Source organism: Tachyglossus aculeatus, chromosome Y4 (genome assembly GCF_015852505.1).
Source record: "Tachyglossus aculeatus isolate mTacAcu1 chromosome Y4, mTacAcu1.pri, whole genome shotgun sequence".
Classification (NCBI taxonomy): domain Eukaryota; kingdom Metazoa; phylum Chordata; class Mammalia; order Monotremata; family Tachyglossidae; genus Tachyglossus; species Tachyglossus aculeatus.
In genome coordinates this window covers 1522501-1539734 of record NC_052096.1, presented here as the reverse complement: position 1 = coordinate 1539734, position 17234 = coordinate 1522501, and the positions used below count along the sequence as shown (strand labels likewise).

The 17234-nt window shown below is 61.4% G+C and overlaps 1 protein-coding gene across 1 annotated transcript; it reads left to right on the top strand.

The window, feature by feature from the left end:
• Positions 1-4237: 4237 nt before the first annotated feature.
• BAG6 (BAG cochaperone 6) lies at positions 4238-17185 on the top strand. The gene is given in 27 exon segments (XM_038768640.1): positions 4238-4297; positions 6063-6201; positions 9206-9323; positions 9473-9672; positions 9816-9869; positions 9997-10071; positions 10316-10545; positions 10886-11015; positions 11811-12008; positions 12435-12672; positions 12906-12977; positions 13073-13183; positions 13309-13424; positions 13535-13619; positions 13847-13989; positions 13991-14155; positions 14464-14752; positions 14902-15071; positions 15171-15224; positions 15372-15474; positions 15559-15683; positions 15848-15994; positions 16095-16151; positions 16225-16374; positions 16454-16561; positions 16664-16810; positions 17002-17185. Coding segments are annotated over 26 exon segments (3510 nt in total). The 5' UTR covers positions 4238-4297; positions 6063-6072; the 3' UTR covers positions 17098-17185.
• Positions 17186-17234: the final 49 nt, after the last annotated feature.

The window sequence follows — 17234 nt, the reverse complement described above, 5'->3', positions numbered from 1 at the left end:
TGGCATTCCTGTTCAGAGGGACCCGGGAAGGAAATCGGAAGGCTTTGGAGCGAGGGTTGGTGGGTCGGCGGCCCACCCCTGGAGAGACGGAGCACTCCAGGTCGAGGGGAACGTCACATACTTCCTCCAAATGGCGGTTGTGGCGTCATTACGTGACGCTCGTGTATGTCTGTGAACGGTAATCCTGTGTGGCGGCAGCAGCGGTCACCTCAGCCCCGGGACTGGAGGGATCCAAGCTAGCCCGGTTCGGTTATCATTTGGTTCCATACAGATATGGGGAAGGGGAAAATGAAGGCTCAGGAGTGTTTGGGAGGGAGGGTCAGGCAGGAGCCCAGAAAAGCAACATTTGGGTGGCGTCGTGCCACCCACGGTGTCCACAGAAGGCATGTGACATCAGGGGTGGAGTGTGGAGAATCGTTTGGGTGTGTGATTTGGCTCCACGGAACCAGCTAAGAGCAGCAGAAACGGTTCCGGCACTCGGACCCGATGTTCGCCCACCCTGAGGGAGGCTTTCCCCACCCAGTTCCTTGTTGATCTTCGTCCTCAACAGCGCGTTCTCATCTGTACCATTCCGACTTCACCGTTTGCCCGGTTCCTCCTTTCTGGAACGTGTCTACTGACTCTGTTGTTTAGGACTCTCCCAAGAGAAGCAGGGTGGTCTAATGGGTAGAGCACAGGCCTAAGAATCAGGAGGACCTAGGTTCTAATCCCCGCTCTGCCACTTGCATTCACTGATTCAATCGTACTTATTAGCAGTTTGTGCAAAGCACTGTACTAAGTGCTTGGGAGAGTAAACTATAACAACAGACAGATTCCCTGCCCACAACAAGCTCATAGTCTGGTGTGTGTGTGTGGGGGGACAGACATTAATATAAATAAAGATATACACATATATATACACAAACGTGCTGTGGGGATGCGAGGAATGAAGGAGCAAGTCAGAGCGACACAGAAGGCAGGGTGAGGAGAGGAGGGCTTAGTCAGGGAAGGCTTCTTGGAGGAGTCGAACGAGTGGAACGAGCCTGGGCTTTGGAGTCAGAAGTCATGGGTTCAAATCCCAGCTCTACCGATTGTCAGCTGTGTGACTTTGGGCAAGTCACTTAACTTCTCTGTGCCTCAGTTACCTCATCTGTAAAATGGGGATTGACTGTGATTCCCCCCCCCCCCCCCCCCGTGGGACAACCTGATCACCTTGTAACCGCCCCAGCGCTTAGTAAGTGCTTAATAAATGCTATCATTATTATGTGACTTGTCTGCCGTGTGACCTTGGGTGAGTCACTTCATTTTCTGGGCCTCAGTTACCTCACCTGTAAAACGGGGATTGACTGTGAGCTCTATTTAGGACGGGGACTGTATCCACCCTGATTAGCTTGTGTCCACTCCATTCATTAATTCATTCAATCATATTTATTGAGCGCTTACTGTGTGCAGAGAATAATGATAGTATTTAAGCGCTTACTATGTGCCAAGCACTGTTCCAAGCTCTATATAGGACGCGGACTGTATCCACCCTGATTAGCTTGTATCCACTCCATTCATTCATTCAATCATATTTATTGAGCGCTGTGTGCAGAGAATAATAATAATGATGGTATTTAAGCGCTTACTATGTGCCAAGCAGTGTTCTAAGCTCTATATAGGACGGGGACTGTATTCACCCTGATTAGCTTGTATCTACTCCATTCATTCAATCATATTTATTGAGCACTGTGTGCAGAGAATAATAATAATGATGGTATTTAAGCGCTTACTATGTGCCAAGCACTGTTCTAAGCGCTGGGGTAGATACAAGGTTATCAGACTGTCCCACGTGGGGCTCACAATCTTAGTATAGTGTCTGGTACACAGCGCTTAATAAATGCCGTTAAAGGCGCTTTAGTACAGTGCTTTTAACACAGTAAGGGCTCAGTCAATACTATCAATCAATCGATTGTTCATTCCTTCAATCGTATTTATTGAGTGTTTACTGTGTACAGAGCGCTTGGGAAGTCCAAGTTGGCAACATATAGAGACGGTCGATCGATTGTTCATTCCTTCGATCGTATTTATTGAGCACTTATTGTGTACAGAGCGCTTGGGAAGTCCAAGTTGGCAACATATAGAGACAGTTGATCGAGAGTTCATTCATTCACTCATATTTACTGAGCGCCTACTGTGTGCAAAGCGCTTGGGAAGTCCAGGTTGGCAACATATAGAGACGGTTGGTGGATTGTTCATTCCTCCAATCGTAGTTATTGGGCACTTATTGTGTACAGAGCGCTTGGGAAGTCCAAGTTGGCAACATATAGAGACGGTTGATCGATTGTTCATTCCTTCAATCATATTTATTGAGTGCTTATTGTGTACAGAGTGCTTGGGAAGTCCAAGCTGGCAACATATAGAGACGGTCGATCGATTGCTCATTCATTCAATCGTATTTATCGAGTGCCTACTGTATGCAGAGTGCTTGGGAAGTCCAAGTTGGCAGCCTAGAGAGACGGTCCCTACCCAACAGTGGGCTCACAGACTAGAATCAATCAATCAATCGTATTTATTGAGCGCTTACTGCGTGCAGAGCACTGGACTAAGCGCTTGGGGAGTCCAAACTGGCAACATATAGAGATGGTCCCGACCCAACAGTGGGCTCACAGTCTAGAAGGGGGAGACATTCATTCATTTATTCAATCGTATTTATTGAGTGCTTACTGCATTCATTCATTTATTCATTCAATCGTATTTATTGAGCGCTTACTGTGTGCAGAGCACTGGACTAAGCGCTTGGGGAGTCCAAACTGGCAACATATAGAGATGGTCCCGACCCAACAGTGGGCTCACAGTCTAGAAGGGGGAGACATTCATTCATTTATTCAATCGTATTTATTGAGTGCTTACTGCATTCATTCATTTATTCATTCAATCGTATTTATTGAGCGCTTACTGTGTGCAGAGCACTGGACTAAGCGCTTGGGGAGTACAAGCTGGCAACATATAGAGACGGTCCTGACCCAACAGTGGGCTCACAGTCTAGAAGGGGGAGACATTCATTCATTCATTCATATTTATTGAGTGCTTACTGCATTCATTCATTCAATCGTATTTATTGAGCGCTTACTGTGTGCAGAGCACTGGACTAAGAGCTTGGGGAGTACAAGTTGACAACATACGGAGACGGTCCCTACCCAACAGTGGGCTCACAGTCTAGAAGGGGGAGACATTCATTCATTCATTCATTCGTATTTATTGAGCGCTTACTGCATTCATTCATTCATCCGTATTTATTGAGCACTTACTGTGTGCAGAGCACTGCACTAAACGCTTGGGAAGTCCAAGTTGGCAACATCTAGAGACGGTCCCTACCCAACAGTGGGCTCACAGTCTAGAAGGGGGAGACACTCATTCGTTCATTCGCATTTATTGAGTGCTTCCTGCATTCATTCATTCATTCAATCGTATTGATTGAGCGCTTACTGTGTGCAGAGCACTGGACTAAGCGCTTGGGAAGTACAAGTTGGCAACATAGAGAGACGGTCCCTACCCAACGGCGGGCTCACAGTCTAGAAGGGGGGGGGGGAGACTAGATTGTTGACCCTCAGGGGGTCTCCATTTCGCCTCCCCTCCCCCCCCCCCCTTCCCCAAGCGCTACAAAATGGCCGCCCCCTCGCCCTCAACCCCGATGGCGCCGCCCCCTCCATTTCCCTGAGGCCCCGGGCCCGCCATCATTTCGACTTCAAGAAAGATGGCGGCGGCGGCGGCGGGGGCGCGCCTCCCCGCCCGCACCCAAGATGGCGGCCCCCCGGGCACCGCCTCGCCTCCCCGCCCGCACCCAAGATGGCGGCCCCCCGGGCACCGCCTCGCCTCCCCGCCCGCACCCAAGATGGCGGCCCCCCGGGCGCCGCCTCGCCCGCACCCAAGATGGCGCCGCCCCCCTCAGGCCGGCCCTTAGGTGTCCGCGTCACCGCCTGTCGGGGACGACGACGGGCGCGGCGGCGGCGGCGGCCCCAGAAGGGGGCGGGGCCCCGGCCGGCCGCGCGTGCGCAGAGGGGCCCCGGCGACGGCGGTGAGCGACGGCGGCGGCGCCTCCTCCTCCTCCTCCAGCTCCTCCAGCAGCTCCAGCGGGCCGGGCCGGGCCCCCGTCCTCCGCCCGCCGCCCTCCGCCCGCCGTCCTCCGCCCGCCGCCCGCCGCCCCGGGGAGTCCGGGAAGTCTCGCCTCGCGTCCCCGCCCGGCCCCCTCCGCCTCTCGGGGCGGGCCCGGGCGCGCCGGAAGTGAGGCGGCCGGGGGGCGGAGCCGCGGGCCCGGTGGGGGGCTGCCCGCCGCCCGGTGAGTGCCTCACACCGTCGGCATCATCATCGTCAATCGTATTTATCGAGCGCTTACTATGTGCAGAGCACTGCACTAAGCGCTTGGGAGGTACAAGCTGGGAGTACGATTACAAATTGCCTCACGACACCCGCCGAACCCCCGACCTCACCCGGGGCAACCGACGGGTCAGCTCCGAGCGGGGACGGGATTGGGGGGGGGGGAGCCCAATCAATCAATCAATCAATCAGATTTATTGAGCGCTTACTATGTGCAGAGCACTGTACTAAGCGCTTGGGAAGTACAAATTGGCAACATAGAGAGACAGTCCCTACCCAACAGTGGGCTCACAGTCCTCTCCCCCTCGTCCCCCTCTCCATCCCCCCCATCTCACCTCCTTCCCTTCCCCACAGCACCTGTATATATGTATGTACAGATTTATTACTCTGTTTTACTTGTACATATCTATTCTATTTATTTTGTTAGTATGTTTGGTTTTGTTCTCTGTCTCCCCCTTTTAGACTGTGAGCCCACCGCTGGGTAGGGACTGTCTCTATATGTTACCAACTTGTACTTCCCAAGCGCTTGGTACAGTGCTCTGCACACAGTAAGCGCTCAATAAATACGATTGATGATGATGATGATGATGATGGAACCGCCCTTCCTATTACCCCTCATGGGGCCGGCGCGGGGGAACCCCCTGCCCACCGCCCCTCTTCTCCAACAGCCCCAAAGATAGAGGCTCCATCTCCCCCACCAGCCCCCTCCTCCTCCTCTTCCCAACCTGTGCCCCCCCAGGGAGAGGGGCTGGGGGGCGGGCCTGGCTCCCCCGATGTCTGTCAATCAATCAATCAGTCAGTCGTATTTATTGAGCGCTTACTGTGTGCAGAGCGTCTGGGAAGTCCAAGTTGGCAACACGGAGAGACGGTCCCTACCCAACGACCGGCTCACAGCCTAGAAATCAATCAATCGTATTTATTGAGCGCTTGCTGTGTGCAGAGCGCCTGGGAAGGCCAAGTTGGCAACATGCGGAGACGGTCCCTGTCCAACAACGGGCTCACCGCCTAGAAATCAATCAATCAACCGGATTTATTGAGCGCTTACTGTGTGCAGAGCACTGTGCTAAGCGCTTGGGAAGGCCAAGTTGGCCACATGTAGAGACAGTCCCAACCCAACGACGGGCTCACCGCCTAGAAATCAATCAATCGTATTTAGTGAACGCTTACTGTGTGCAGAGCACTGGACTAAGCACTTGGGAAGTCCAAGTTGGCAACCTGTGGAGACGGCCCCTGTCCCTGAAATCAACCGTATTTATTGAGCGCTTACTGTGTGCAGAGCACTGGACTAAGCGCTTGGGAAGTCCAAGTTGGCAACCTGTAGAGAAGGTCCCTACCCACTGACGGGCTCACAGCCTAGAAATCAATCAATCAATCAATCGTATTTATCGAGCGCTAACTGTGTGCAGAGCACTGGACTAAGCGCTTGGGAAGTCCAAGTTGGCAACATCTAGAGACGGTCCCTACCCAACAGTGGGCTCACAGTCAAGAAGGAGACAGTGAAATCCCTCAGGGTCACAATTTTAGGGGTTGGTAAGTTTAAGATGGGGGAGAGGTCCCCAGCCCCTGAAACCAGGCAGCTCACCTCTCCAGCAACGCCAAGATGCTGGGCGACATTTCCTCATTCTGGGCTCCAAACTTGGCCAGAGCACTTACAGCACCTGCACGGACCTCCTCCCGGGTTGACAGGCCGGCCCGGGCCCCTCTCTCCTCCCGCCCCCCAACCCCAGACGGTCGGCTATGGACCCCGGCGACGGCGGCAGCGGCGGCGGCGGCGGCCACAGCAACGACATGGAAGAGCCAGCCGACCTGGAGGTCTTAGTGAAGACCCTGGATTCCCAGACCCGCACCTTCACCGTGGGGGCTGAGGTGAGAGCCCGGCACAGCCCCACACCTCACTTTTCTCTTATCAATAGGGTGCACTTCTGTGTTGACCCCCAACTCCTGTGTTGACCCCAACTCTTGACTCCGCGGCACTTCAGTCTATCGTGTGTAGTGAGCGTTTGCTATGTGCCGAACGCTGTAATGCTCCAGAAGGCCTCTCTAAGAAGGCTTCCCTCCTTTCCTCTTCTCCCACTCCCCTGTGTCACCTTGACTTGCTCCCTTTATTCAGCACTCCTCCAGCCCCACGACACTTCTGTACGTAACTGTCATTTTGCCTATTTCTATTTATGTCAGTTTCAGCCGTGTGACTTTGGGCAAGTCACTTCTCTGTGCCTCGGTTACTCAGCTGTAAAATGGAGATTGACTGTGAGCCCCACGTGGGACAACCTGATAACCTTGTATCTACCCCGGCGCTTGATACATAGACCGTAAGCTAGTTGTGGGCAGGGAGTGCGTCCATTATTTCTTGTCGTGCTCTCTCAAGTGCTTAGTACAGTGCTCTGCATATAGTAAGCGCGCTGTAAATATGACTGACTACTGAGTACTTGGGAAAGCACAGTATAACAGAGTTGGCAGATGTTCCCTGCCCACAATAAGATTACAGCCTAGAGAGGGGGAGGCAGACAGTAATATTTGAGTAAATAACCAGTCAGCCAAGTAGTGATATTGGGAGAAGCAGGGTGGCTCGGTGGAAAGAGCGTGGGCTTTGGAGTCAGAGGTCATGGGTTCGAATCCCAGATCTGCCACGTCTGCTGTGTGATCTTGGGCAAGTCACTTGACTTCTGTGAGCCCATCTGTAAAACTGGGGATTAAGACTGTGAGCCCCACGTGGGACAACCTGATCACCTTGTATCCCCCCCCCCCCCCAGCGCTTAGAACAGTGCTGTGCACATAGTGAGCGCTTAACAAATGCTATCATTATTCTTATTATTTATTGAGCGCCTGCTGTGTGCAGATCACCGTACTGGATGCATGGAAAGGGTTCAGTACAATGGAGTTATTAGCTGTGTTCCCTGCGCTTAATGAACGTAGTCTAGAGGAGGAGACAGTTGTTAATATAAATGAATGACAGACATGGACAAAGTTGTTATGGGGCCGAGTGTGGAGTGAATAAAGGGTGCAAATCCAAGTACAAGGACAGCGCAGAAGGGAGAGAGAAGAGGAAACAAGGTTCCAAGTGCCCGCAAAGATACAAGTTGTTCAGGTCGGGCAGAGTCCCTGTCCCCCAAAGGGCTCGCAGTCTGAGTAGGAGGAAGAAGGGTTATTGAATCCCCACTTTGCAGTTGAGGGAATTGAGGCCCAGGGAAGTGCAGCGACTTGCCCGAGGTCACCCAGCAGACAAGTTGGCGGAGCCGGGGTTAGAACTCAGGTCTCCTGGTTCCCAGGCCCAGGCTCCTTCCACTAGGCCACACTAGTGTTTCACCCCTGAGTGCTTGGGAGAGGACAGTAGAATGGGTAGGTACGGTTCCTGTCCCTCAGTAGTAGCGGTAGCAGAAGTGGTGGCGCTTGTTTAGCATTTAAGGGGACCAGAGCACCGTACTAAGCAGTGTACTATACTCAGGTGGAAGTTAGGCTGGATTAGAACCCAGGTCCAGACCCGGGCTTTGTCCACTAAGCCACACTGCTTCTCGGAGTGGGGGAGAGCGGCACTCGGAAATACAGAAAGGAGGAAGAACAGGGAACGGTGGCCAGGCGGAGGAGTGTGCGGTTCAGGAGCAGGGTGTTCGAGTCGGTCAGGACAACCGGGCGGCGGGAGGTTGGGGTGGGGGGAGCCTGAGGGCAGAGCCGGCACGGGAGGCCTCTGTGCTCACTGCCTGAACTTGAATAGCAGCGTGGTCTAGTTGAAAGAGCTTGGGCCCATGAGTCAGAGGACCTGGGTTCTAATCGAGCCTAACTTCCACCTGAGTGTAGCACAGTGCTTAATACGGTGCTCTGGTCCCCTTAAATGCTAAACAAACGCTACCGCTTCTGCCACCGCTACTACCGAGGGGCAGGATGGCAGCTCTGCCATTTGTCTGCTGGGTGACCTTGGGCAAGTCACTTCGCTTTTCCAGGCCTCAGTTCCCTCATCTGTAAAATGGGGATTAAGACTGGGAGCCCCATGTGGGTTAGGGACCGCGTCTCGCCGGATTAGTTTGGATCTGCCCCAGAGCTCAGTACCGGCCTGGCGCGTAGAAAGTACCTAACAAATACCTTGTTTAGAAAAGGAACGATGAAAGGGTCACTTAATTATAATAATAATGATAATGATAGTATTTGTTAAGCGCTTCCTATGTGCAAAGCACTGTTTTAAGCTCTGGGGAGGTTACAAGGTAATCAGGTTGTCCCACGGGGGGCTCACAGTTTTAATCCCCATTTTACAGATGAGGGAACTGAGGCCGAGAGAAGTTAAGCGACTTGCCCAAAGTCACACAGCTGACAGTTGGCGGAGCCAGAATTTGAACCCCTGACTTGATTTCTCTGTACCTTTTTCTTTATCTGGGAAATGGGAGTGGTGATACCTGTTCTCCCTCCTGCTTGGACCGTGAGTCCCATGTGGGAAGGGGACCGTGTCCCACCTGATCATCTCGTATCTACCTCGGCGCTTATTACATATGTGCTTAACAGACACCGCTTGAAAAATATATAAATAAAAAGACTTGAGGCGGGAGCTGGCAGGAAATGACCTGGGGAGAAGAAAACTTAATCAGGGCAGGCCTCCTGGAGGAGGTGGGGCTTCAGGAGGGTCTAGAAAGCGGGAAGGGCTGGGGGGTGGCCACCTGAAATCTTGGTGGCCCAGGACTGGGCCCATCCGCGGGAGACGGGAGGGTCTCAGTCGATTCCGACCCAATCCCCCCCAAGCCGGCTCCTCATCCGTCCCAGGCCTCCCCTCGCCGCCCCGTGGGGATGGAGCTGAGGCCGTTTTGGTCCCGAGGCCCGTGAGCGGGAGCCCCTCCTTCCCCCCCGGGCCAGCCCCCGCATCCCCGGCCTCCGCTCCCGCCCGCCACAGATGACGGTGAAAGAGTTCAAAGAGCACATCGCCGCCGCGGTCAGCATCCCACCTGACAAGCAGCGGCTCATCTACCAGGGCCGCGTCCTGCAGGACGACAAGAAGCTGCAAGAATACAGTGAGGCCGGGTGGGATCGCCGGTGGGGACCGGAGGGCTTGTCGGGGGCCGGGGGCGGGGGCTGGCTGTCCCTTATGGCCCCAAGGGCGGGACTGGGGTTCGATCCTCCCTGCTTTCTCCATCTCCCCCAACGCACCTCCTCCTTGCAGACGTCGGGGGGAAGGTGATCCATCTGGTCGAGCGGGCCCCGCCGCAGACCCAGGGCCCGTCCTCGGGAGGTGCCTCCCGGGCGGGGTCCCCCTCGGCTCCCCACGCCGGGGCTCCCCCCGCCGGCCCCCGGGGCCCCGGTGCTCCCGTGCACGACCGGAACGCCAACAGCTACGTCATGGTCGGCACCTTCAACCTCCCGGTGAGAGGGCGGTCCCCTCGGGGTCCGGCTGGTGGGGGCGGGGAGGAGAGAGGGGCCCCTCACCCTTGTGTTTGCGGTGAGCCGCCCCTCCCCTCCCACCCCCCCTGTGCTCACTCCTCCTCCGCCTTCTCCCCTCTTCCCAGAGCGATGGCTCAGCCGTGGACGTCCACATTAACATGGAGCAAGCCCCGATTCAGGTGTGGGGGGAGATGGGGTGGGGCTGGAGAGGGGCCGGACCCCATCAGGGCCGGTGGGGCGTTGGGGACCGGGGCGGGGTGGGGGCTGGCGGCGGTCAGCCAGTCCCACCGTCCTCCTTTTCCGCAGAGCGAACCCCGCGTGCGGCTGGTCATGGCTCAGCACATGCTGCGGGACATCCAGGCCCTGCTTGCCCGGCTCGAGGTGAGCGTGAGTCCCAGGGCAGCGGGGCGGGGGGCATCCAGCCCATTCCCCGGTGCTCCCCACCCACCCCCTGCCTCCGGCCCGAGCCCCGCCTCAGCCAGTCCAGCCGGGCCCGAAGTCTGCCGGTGGCGGGGATCCCGTCCCGCGTGTCCCCCCACTCCCTTCGCCCTGCCTCTGGGGCCGGAGGGGCCTCGACTGAGCTTGGCCTCCTGGCTCTTCCTGCCCCCGCCCCAATCACCCCCAGGGCCGAGCCAACGGGCAGCCGCAGCCGGGGCAGCCGGGGCAGCCGGGGCAGCTGGGGCAGGCGCAGGCGCTGCCGGCCGAGTCGGGTCCCCCGCGCCCCGGGCCAAGCGGCCCGACGGACGGGGACACCTCGCCGCGGGAGCCCACGGAGACGCGCGAGCCCGAGGACAGCATGGCCCCCCGGGGCACCGGCCCGGCCCCCGCCCCGGCCCCCGAAGGGAACGCCCCCAAGTGAGTGCCGCCCGGAGGCCAGGAGCAGGGTGGGGAAGGAGCTGCTCTTGGCCGGGCCCCAGTGCAAGCAGGTGCTTGGCTGGGGGAGGGAGTGGTTAATCCGGGAGGGGATGGTACCTGGGGTGGCGGGGCAGGGGGAGCGCAGAGCCAGTTCTGGAGGACCACCTGTAGCTCCTGAGCCTCGGGGGCTCGCCCACGGCTTTTTGCAGCCCCCTGTGAGGGGCAGACGCAGAGGGGTCAGCAGGCATCACCTGGGTGGGAGTCACGGGCCGGGGGTGGGGACCCCGTGAAGTTCTCGCGGGGCCACAGGTGGCACGTCGATCCTCCGTATGCCCGGCAGCCACCCGTCGCCGGCGGAGTACGCGGAGGTGCTGCAGGAGTTGCAGCGGGTGGAGAGCCGCCTCCAGCCCTTCCTCCAGCGCTACCGAGCCATCCTGGGGGCCGCCGCCACCACCGACTACAACAACAACGTGAGTCGCTCCCCACTGAGGACCGCTCCCCCCCCAGTACCACACACGCTCGCACGTCGTATAAGCGGGAACGTTGCTGCATTTGGGCAGCGAGGTCGACAGTTTTCCCACAAGGGCCACGGTCCATGTCATCCGTTGACGTCCTTCTGTGAGGGGCGACGGTTTCAGTCCCGTGATGTCCTCCTCCATTAGTCCAATAACGTATCCCCTCTTTGTGGGCAGGGGTTCAGTACAATACTGTCTCTTCTCCCGCCCGCAAGGCGTGTGATGGTTCAGCCCATCATCATCCCATCTCCTCCCCTCCAGTGAGCCATGGCTCCAGTAATATCCCCTTACGCCTCGCCCTCCTCCGTGTTTAGTAGAACAACTCAAGGCCTTACCTGTGGGCAACTGAAACTCCTTATTTTTCTCCCTGCTGTCAGTCAATTAGCGGTATTTATTGAGCACTTCGTGCCAAGCACTGTACTAAGCCCTTGGGAGAGTACCACAGAATGGAGTTGGTAGAACGCGATCCTTGCCAACAGGGAGCTTCCAGTCATTCATTCATTCAATCGTATTTATTGAGCGCTTACTGTGTGCAGAGCACTGTACTAAACGCTCAAGAAGTACAAGTAGGCAACATGTAGAGACGATCCCTACCCAATAGCGGGCTCTTCCAGCGGGCATTTGAAGGGTATGGGTGACCCCGCTTAGGCGTGTTCCCCCCTACCAGCCAGTGGGTGCGACCACTGTGGGAGGGCGGGGATGGGCAGCGCGGGCGCTCAGCTCGGGCCTCGTCCCCCTGCGGCGGGGCAGACGGAGGGCCGGGAGGAGGACCAGCGGGTGATCAACCTGGTCGGGGAGAGCCTGCGCCTGCTGGGCAACACCTTCGTGGCCCTGTCCGACCTGCGCTGCAACCTGTCCGCGACGGCCCCCCGCCACCTGCACGTGGTGCGCCCCATGTCCCACTACACGGCGCCCATGGTGCTGCAGCAGGCGGCCATCCCCATCCAGGTCAGCCCCGCCGCCCGGGAGCTAGGGGAGTGTCGGGGGGGGGAGGGGGCGCGGCCCATTCCTCCCAGTCTCCATTTCATCCTGCTTTCGTTTCCACCAAGAAACCCTCTCCCCCCAAGTCTCCCCCTTTCCTCCTCTTCATCTGTGTGGGACCCCCGCTCCCCCCGTGCATTCCTCCCTTCCCTGCTTCTTCCATCCTTTCCGCGTGTGTGTCCTCAAACCCAGGCCCTTCCCTAGGTCCAGCCCCCTTCAGTGAGGGGGATGGAGGGATGGAACGTGCCCCCATCCCGCGCCTGGCTCACACTCGGGTCTTGTGGCTCTGACCCCCCTGGAGTCAAAGGACGCCCCTCTCCGTGGCACCTGCCGGTCTGATGGCTTTTCTTTCCTCCCCTGTCCCCCGTCCCCCGTCCCCCCGCCCTCCTGCAGATCAACGTGGGAACCACGGTGACGATGACGGGGAGCGGGGCCCGCCCCGGCCCGACCGACACCACCCCGGCGCCTGGCCAGACCTCGTCCCCCACCCCGTCCCCGACCTCGGGGGAGCCCGGCACGGACGGGGCCCCCTCGGGCCCGGCCCCACCTCAGGCCGCCGGCCCCCCGCGCCTGATCCGCATCTCCCACCAGAGCGTGGAGCCCGTGGTCATGATGCACATGAACATCCCGGGTGAGCCAGGGCCACCGGGGCCGCCCCGCGGGGCAGGGGGAAGGCAGTGGGTGGGCGAAGCCTCCTGTGCCTGGAAACGGGAGCGAAGCAGACGTCAGAAAGGGGATGTTGGCTGCTGGCCGGACGTGCCCTGGCACGGTCGTCCCTCCAAGCCCTTGCCTGTGGGCCAGAACTGGTTGCCCTGGAAGCAAGGGCGTGGAAGGAATGACCCCTCTTCCCTACTTCATCTCCAGATTCGGGCTCTCAGACGGGCGGGGCCTCCAGCGCTTCCACGGGTCCCTCCGGCCCGCCCGGGCAGGGCCTGGGTAAGAGCCAGGGGAACGGGGCGGGGGGCCGGCGGGGTCGCAGTCCCGGTGGCCGGGCCCCACTCCCTCACTCGGCTCCCTCCTCGTCCCCCCAGGCGGCCCCACCCACATCCAACTGCCCTCCCTGCCCCCAGAGTTCATGCAGGCGGTGGCCCACCAGATCACCCAGCAGGCCATGGCCGCCGCCGCCGCCTCCGCGGCCACAGGTACCGCCGCGGCCCCGGGGGGGGGGGTGAGCGGGGCGACTGGGCTTCCCTCGGAGTGCGGGCCGGGATTGGGGGGGGGGTCCGGGCCCCCAGCCAGCTTCTCCGTTCTCTCCCGGCCCCGGCAGGGCAGCAGGTGTCCGGCTTCCCGGCGGCCCCGACCCGGGTGGTGATCGCCCGGCCCACGCCCCCCCAGGCCCGGCCCCCCCATCCCGGAGGGCCTCCCCCCGCTCCCGGGGCTACGGTGAGTCACGTGCGGGAGGGGAGAGGGGAGAACGGGGCTGGGATCCGTGAGAAGGGGGAGAGGCGGCCCGGCGGCCGGTCTGAGTTGCCCCCCACGCTCCCCTTTCCCAGATCCCTGTTCCGGGTTCCAATGCTTCACTGGCTCAGATGGTGAGCGGGCTGGTGGGGCAGCTTCTGATGCAGCCAGTGCTCGTGGGTGAGACACCGCTCCCTCCCGGTCCCCCTCTTCAACCCCTTCCTCCTTTCATCCCTTCCCAGGCATTCTTTCTGTCCCTTCCCTTCCTCTGTTGCTTTTTGATCCCGCTTCCCCCGAGTTCCCTGTCTCCTACCCCGTCTCTCTTCCGGCTGCCGTTCTCCCCCATCCCTTGCCCCCCTGCCCGCCCCCCTCTTCGATCCTCCCGACTCCCGTCTCTTCCTCTGCAGCCCAGGGCGCCTCGGGGCTGGGCGCCCCCCAGGCCCCGGCCACGGCCTCGGCCAGCGCGGGCACCACCAACACGGCCACGACGGCCGGCCCGGCCCCCGGGGGCCCCACCCAGCCGCCCCCGCCCCCGCCGCCGGGCCCCCCCCCAGGCTGAGGTCCAGTTCTCGCAGCTCCTGGGCAGCCTGCTGGGGCCGGGGGGCCCCGGGGGCCCGGGGGCCGGCGGCGGGGCCACCGGCGTGGGCTCCCCCACCATCACGGTGGCCATGCCGGGCGTCCCCGCCTTCCTCCAGGGTATGACGGACTTCCTGCAGGTGAGTCCGTGCCGGCCCGGGGCCCCCCTTCCCCCATTCCCTAGTCGGTCGTCGGCGTCGAGTGCCGGGTGCCCACCGTGGGACTCTACAGTGGGGGTGGGGGTGCGGTGGTCGTTCCCCTCCGCCCCTCCCCAAGTGGGGTGGTTCATCCCCTTTCCCGCGGACGCCTTTGGCCAGCCCCGTGCCCGTGTCGTGGGGCCGCCCCCCACCCGCACCCCCCCGCGGGGTTAGACCGCCCCGGAGCCTCCCGCCACTCCCGGTCTCTCACTTGTCTCTTCTTCCCCGTCCCCTTCCCGCTTCGGACCCAGGCGACGCAGACGGCCCCTCCGCCGCCGCCGCCGCCCCCGCCCCCCCAGGCCCCCGAGCAGGCCCCCGCCGCGGCGCCCCCCGGCTCGCCCCCTGCGGGGCCGGGCGGGGCCGGGGGGGGCCCCGAGGCGCTGCCCCCCGAGTTCTTCACCTCGGTGGTGCAGGGAGTGCTGAGCTCCCTCCTGGGGTCCCTGGGGGCCCGGGCCGGCAGCAGCGAGAGCATCGCCGGCTTCATCCAGCGCCTCAGCGGCTCCAGCAACATCTTCGAGCCCGGGGCCGACGGGGCCCTCGGTGAGCGCTTGTCGGGGGACGCGGACGCCATCTGCCCTGACGCCGACCCCCCGACCGTCCCCATCCTGTTCCCGGCCCCGTCCCTGACTGACCTCGGCCCCGGCCCAGACGTCTCCATCCCGCCCCGTGACCGCAGCCGTCCCCGGCAGGTTTCTTCGGCGCCCTGCTGTCCGTCATCTGCCAGAACCTGTCGATGGTGGACGTGGTGATGCTCCTGCACGGCCACTCCCAGCCCCTGCAGCGGCTGCAGCCACAACTGCGCAGTTTCTTCCACCAGCACTACCTGGGGGGCCGCGAGCCCACCGGCCCCGCCATCCGGGTCAGTTGGGCCTGGGGGCGGAGGCGGGGCGGGGCGAGAAGCCACCGCTGGTGATTTCTGACCCTCCTCTCTCCCTCCCTTTTCCCTCCTTCTCTCCAGAGGGCCACACACACGCTCATCACGGGGCTGGAGGAGTACGTACGCGACAGCTTTGTGAGTGGCCTGGAGCTCCTAGCGGCCGTTTTCCTACCGCCCCCGCTGCCCCTTGACCGCCTTTCCCGGACCCTCATGGTGCCCTCCGGCTTCCTGGCTGTGCCCAGCTCTCCCCCCTCCCCCAACTCCTCTCTTTCGGCACTTCAGGCCTCGGTCCAGGTCCAGCCAGGGGTGGACATCACCAGGACCAACCTGGATTTCCTCCAGGAGCAGTTCAACGGCATCGCCGCCCACGTGCTGCACTGCACAGGTCCGCTGAACGGCGAGCGGGCCGGGGTGGGGAAGGGGCGGCCGGGGAGAGGCTGACGCCCGGGCGGGTCCTCCCCCCATCCAGACAGCAGCTTTGGGGGGCGTCTGCTGGAGCTGTGTAACCAGGGCCTGTTCGAGTGTCTGGCCCTGAACCTGCACTGCCTTGGGGGACAGCAGAGCGCGCTGACCAACGTCATCAACGGCCGCATCGTGAGCCACCGCCGCCCCCGGGATTCACCGAGTCGAGGCTGCTGGACGTGGGAGGGCAGGGTCCTTCCTCCCGACGTCCCCGGGGGGTGACCACACAAGGGAGGGCAGGGCTGAGACGAGGGGAACCCAGGGTGGGGGGTGACCCCTTGTGCCTCTCTCCGCAGCGGCGCCTGTCCGGCGGGGTGAATCCGTCCCTGGTCAGCTGGTTGACTACCATGATGGGGCTGCGGCTGCAGGTGCTGCTGGAGCACATGCCCGTGGGCCCCGACCAAGTGCTGCGCTACGTGCGCCGCCTCGGCGAGCCCCCGCAGGTCCGAGCCCCTGCCCCCCGGGCCTGGGGGCGGGGGGCGGGCCCGGCCCCAGGTGCCCCACCTCACGCCCCCACGGTGCCCCTCTCCTTTGGCTTCTCAGCCCCCGCCGGAGGAGGAGCCGATGGAAATCCAAGGAGCGGAGAGGCCCGAGCCCGAGGTAGGGGGAGCCGGGAGGGGTCCGGGAGGGAAGGGGCGCCGGGCCGCGGGAGGCTGACGCCGCTCCCCCGCAGCGGGAGAACGCCTCGCCGGCCCCCGGCACCACGGCGGAGGAGGCCATGTCCCGGGGCCCCCCGCCGGCCCCCGAGGGACCGCCCCCGCACGAGGAGCAGGACGGAGCCGCCGCGGCCGAGTCGGAGCCCTGGGCGGCGGCCGTGCCCCCGGTGAGCCGCGGGACGGGACGGGGGGGCGGGGAGGGGCGGAGGGCTCCCCGGTGGTGACAGCCCCTCCGCCCCCTTCCAGGAGTGGGTCCCCATCATCCGCCAGGACCTCCAGACCCAGCGCAAGGTGAAGCCGCAGCCTCCCCTGAGTGACGCCTACCTCAGCGGCATGCCCGCCAAGCGACGCAAGGTCAGGGAATAGACGCCCCCCACCCACCCACCCACACTCACCACCCCCCTCGGGGCCCTCCCTCTGACCCCTCCCTCTGACCCTCCCTCTGACTCTCCCCAGACCATGCAGGGAGAGGGGCCCCAGCTGCTCCTGTCGGAGGCCGTGAGCCGGGCGGCCAAGGCCAGCGGGGCGCGGCCCGTGACCAGCCCCGACAGCCTGAGGCGGGACTTGGAGGCCCCCGAAGTGCAGGACAGCTACCGCCAACAGGTAGGGAGCCCAGCCCCGCCTGACCCCTGGGATGCCGGTGGTTTGGGGGGAGTGGAGGAATAAGAAGGATGACGCTATTTATTAAGCGCTTACTACGTGCAAAACACCGTTGCTAGCACGTAGGGGAAGGACGGGTGGGGCAGCGCGAGGGTGAAGTCACAGGCCCTTTCTCTCCGCCCTTTTCCCCCCAGCTCCGGTCCGACCTTCAGCAGAGGCTGCGGGCCGACCCCAACTACAGCCCTCAGCACTTCCCCAACGCCCAGCGCGCCTTCATGGACGAGCCCTAGCCGCCTGCCCGCTTGGCTCCATCGACGCCGTCCTCCCCCCCAACCCCTCTGGTATTTAAGAAATAAAAGTCGGATTTTCCTGGCCGTTCCCGAGGCGCTGTTTGGGTCCTTGACCCACCCACCTGAGGGAGGGGCGG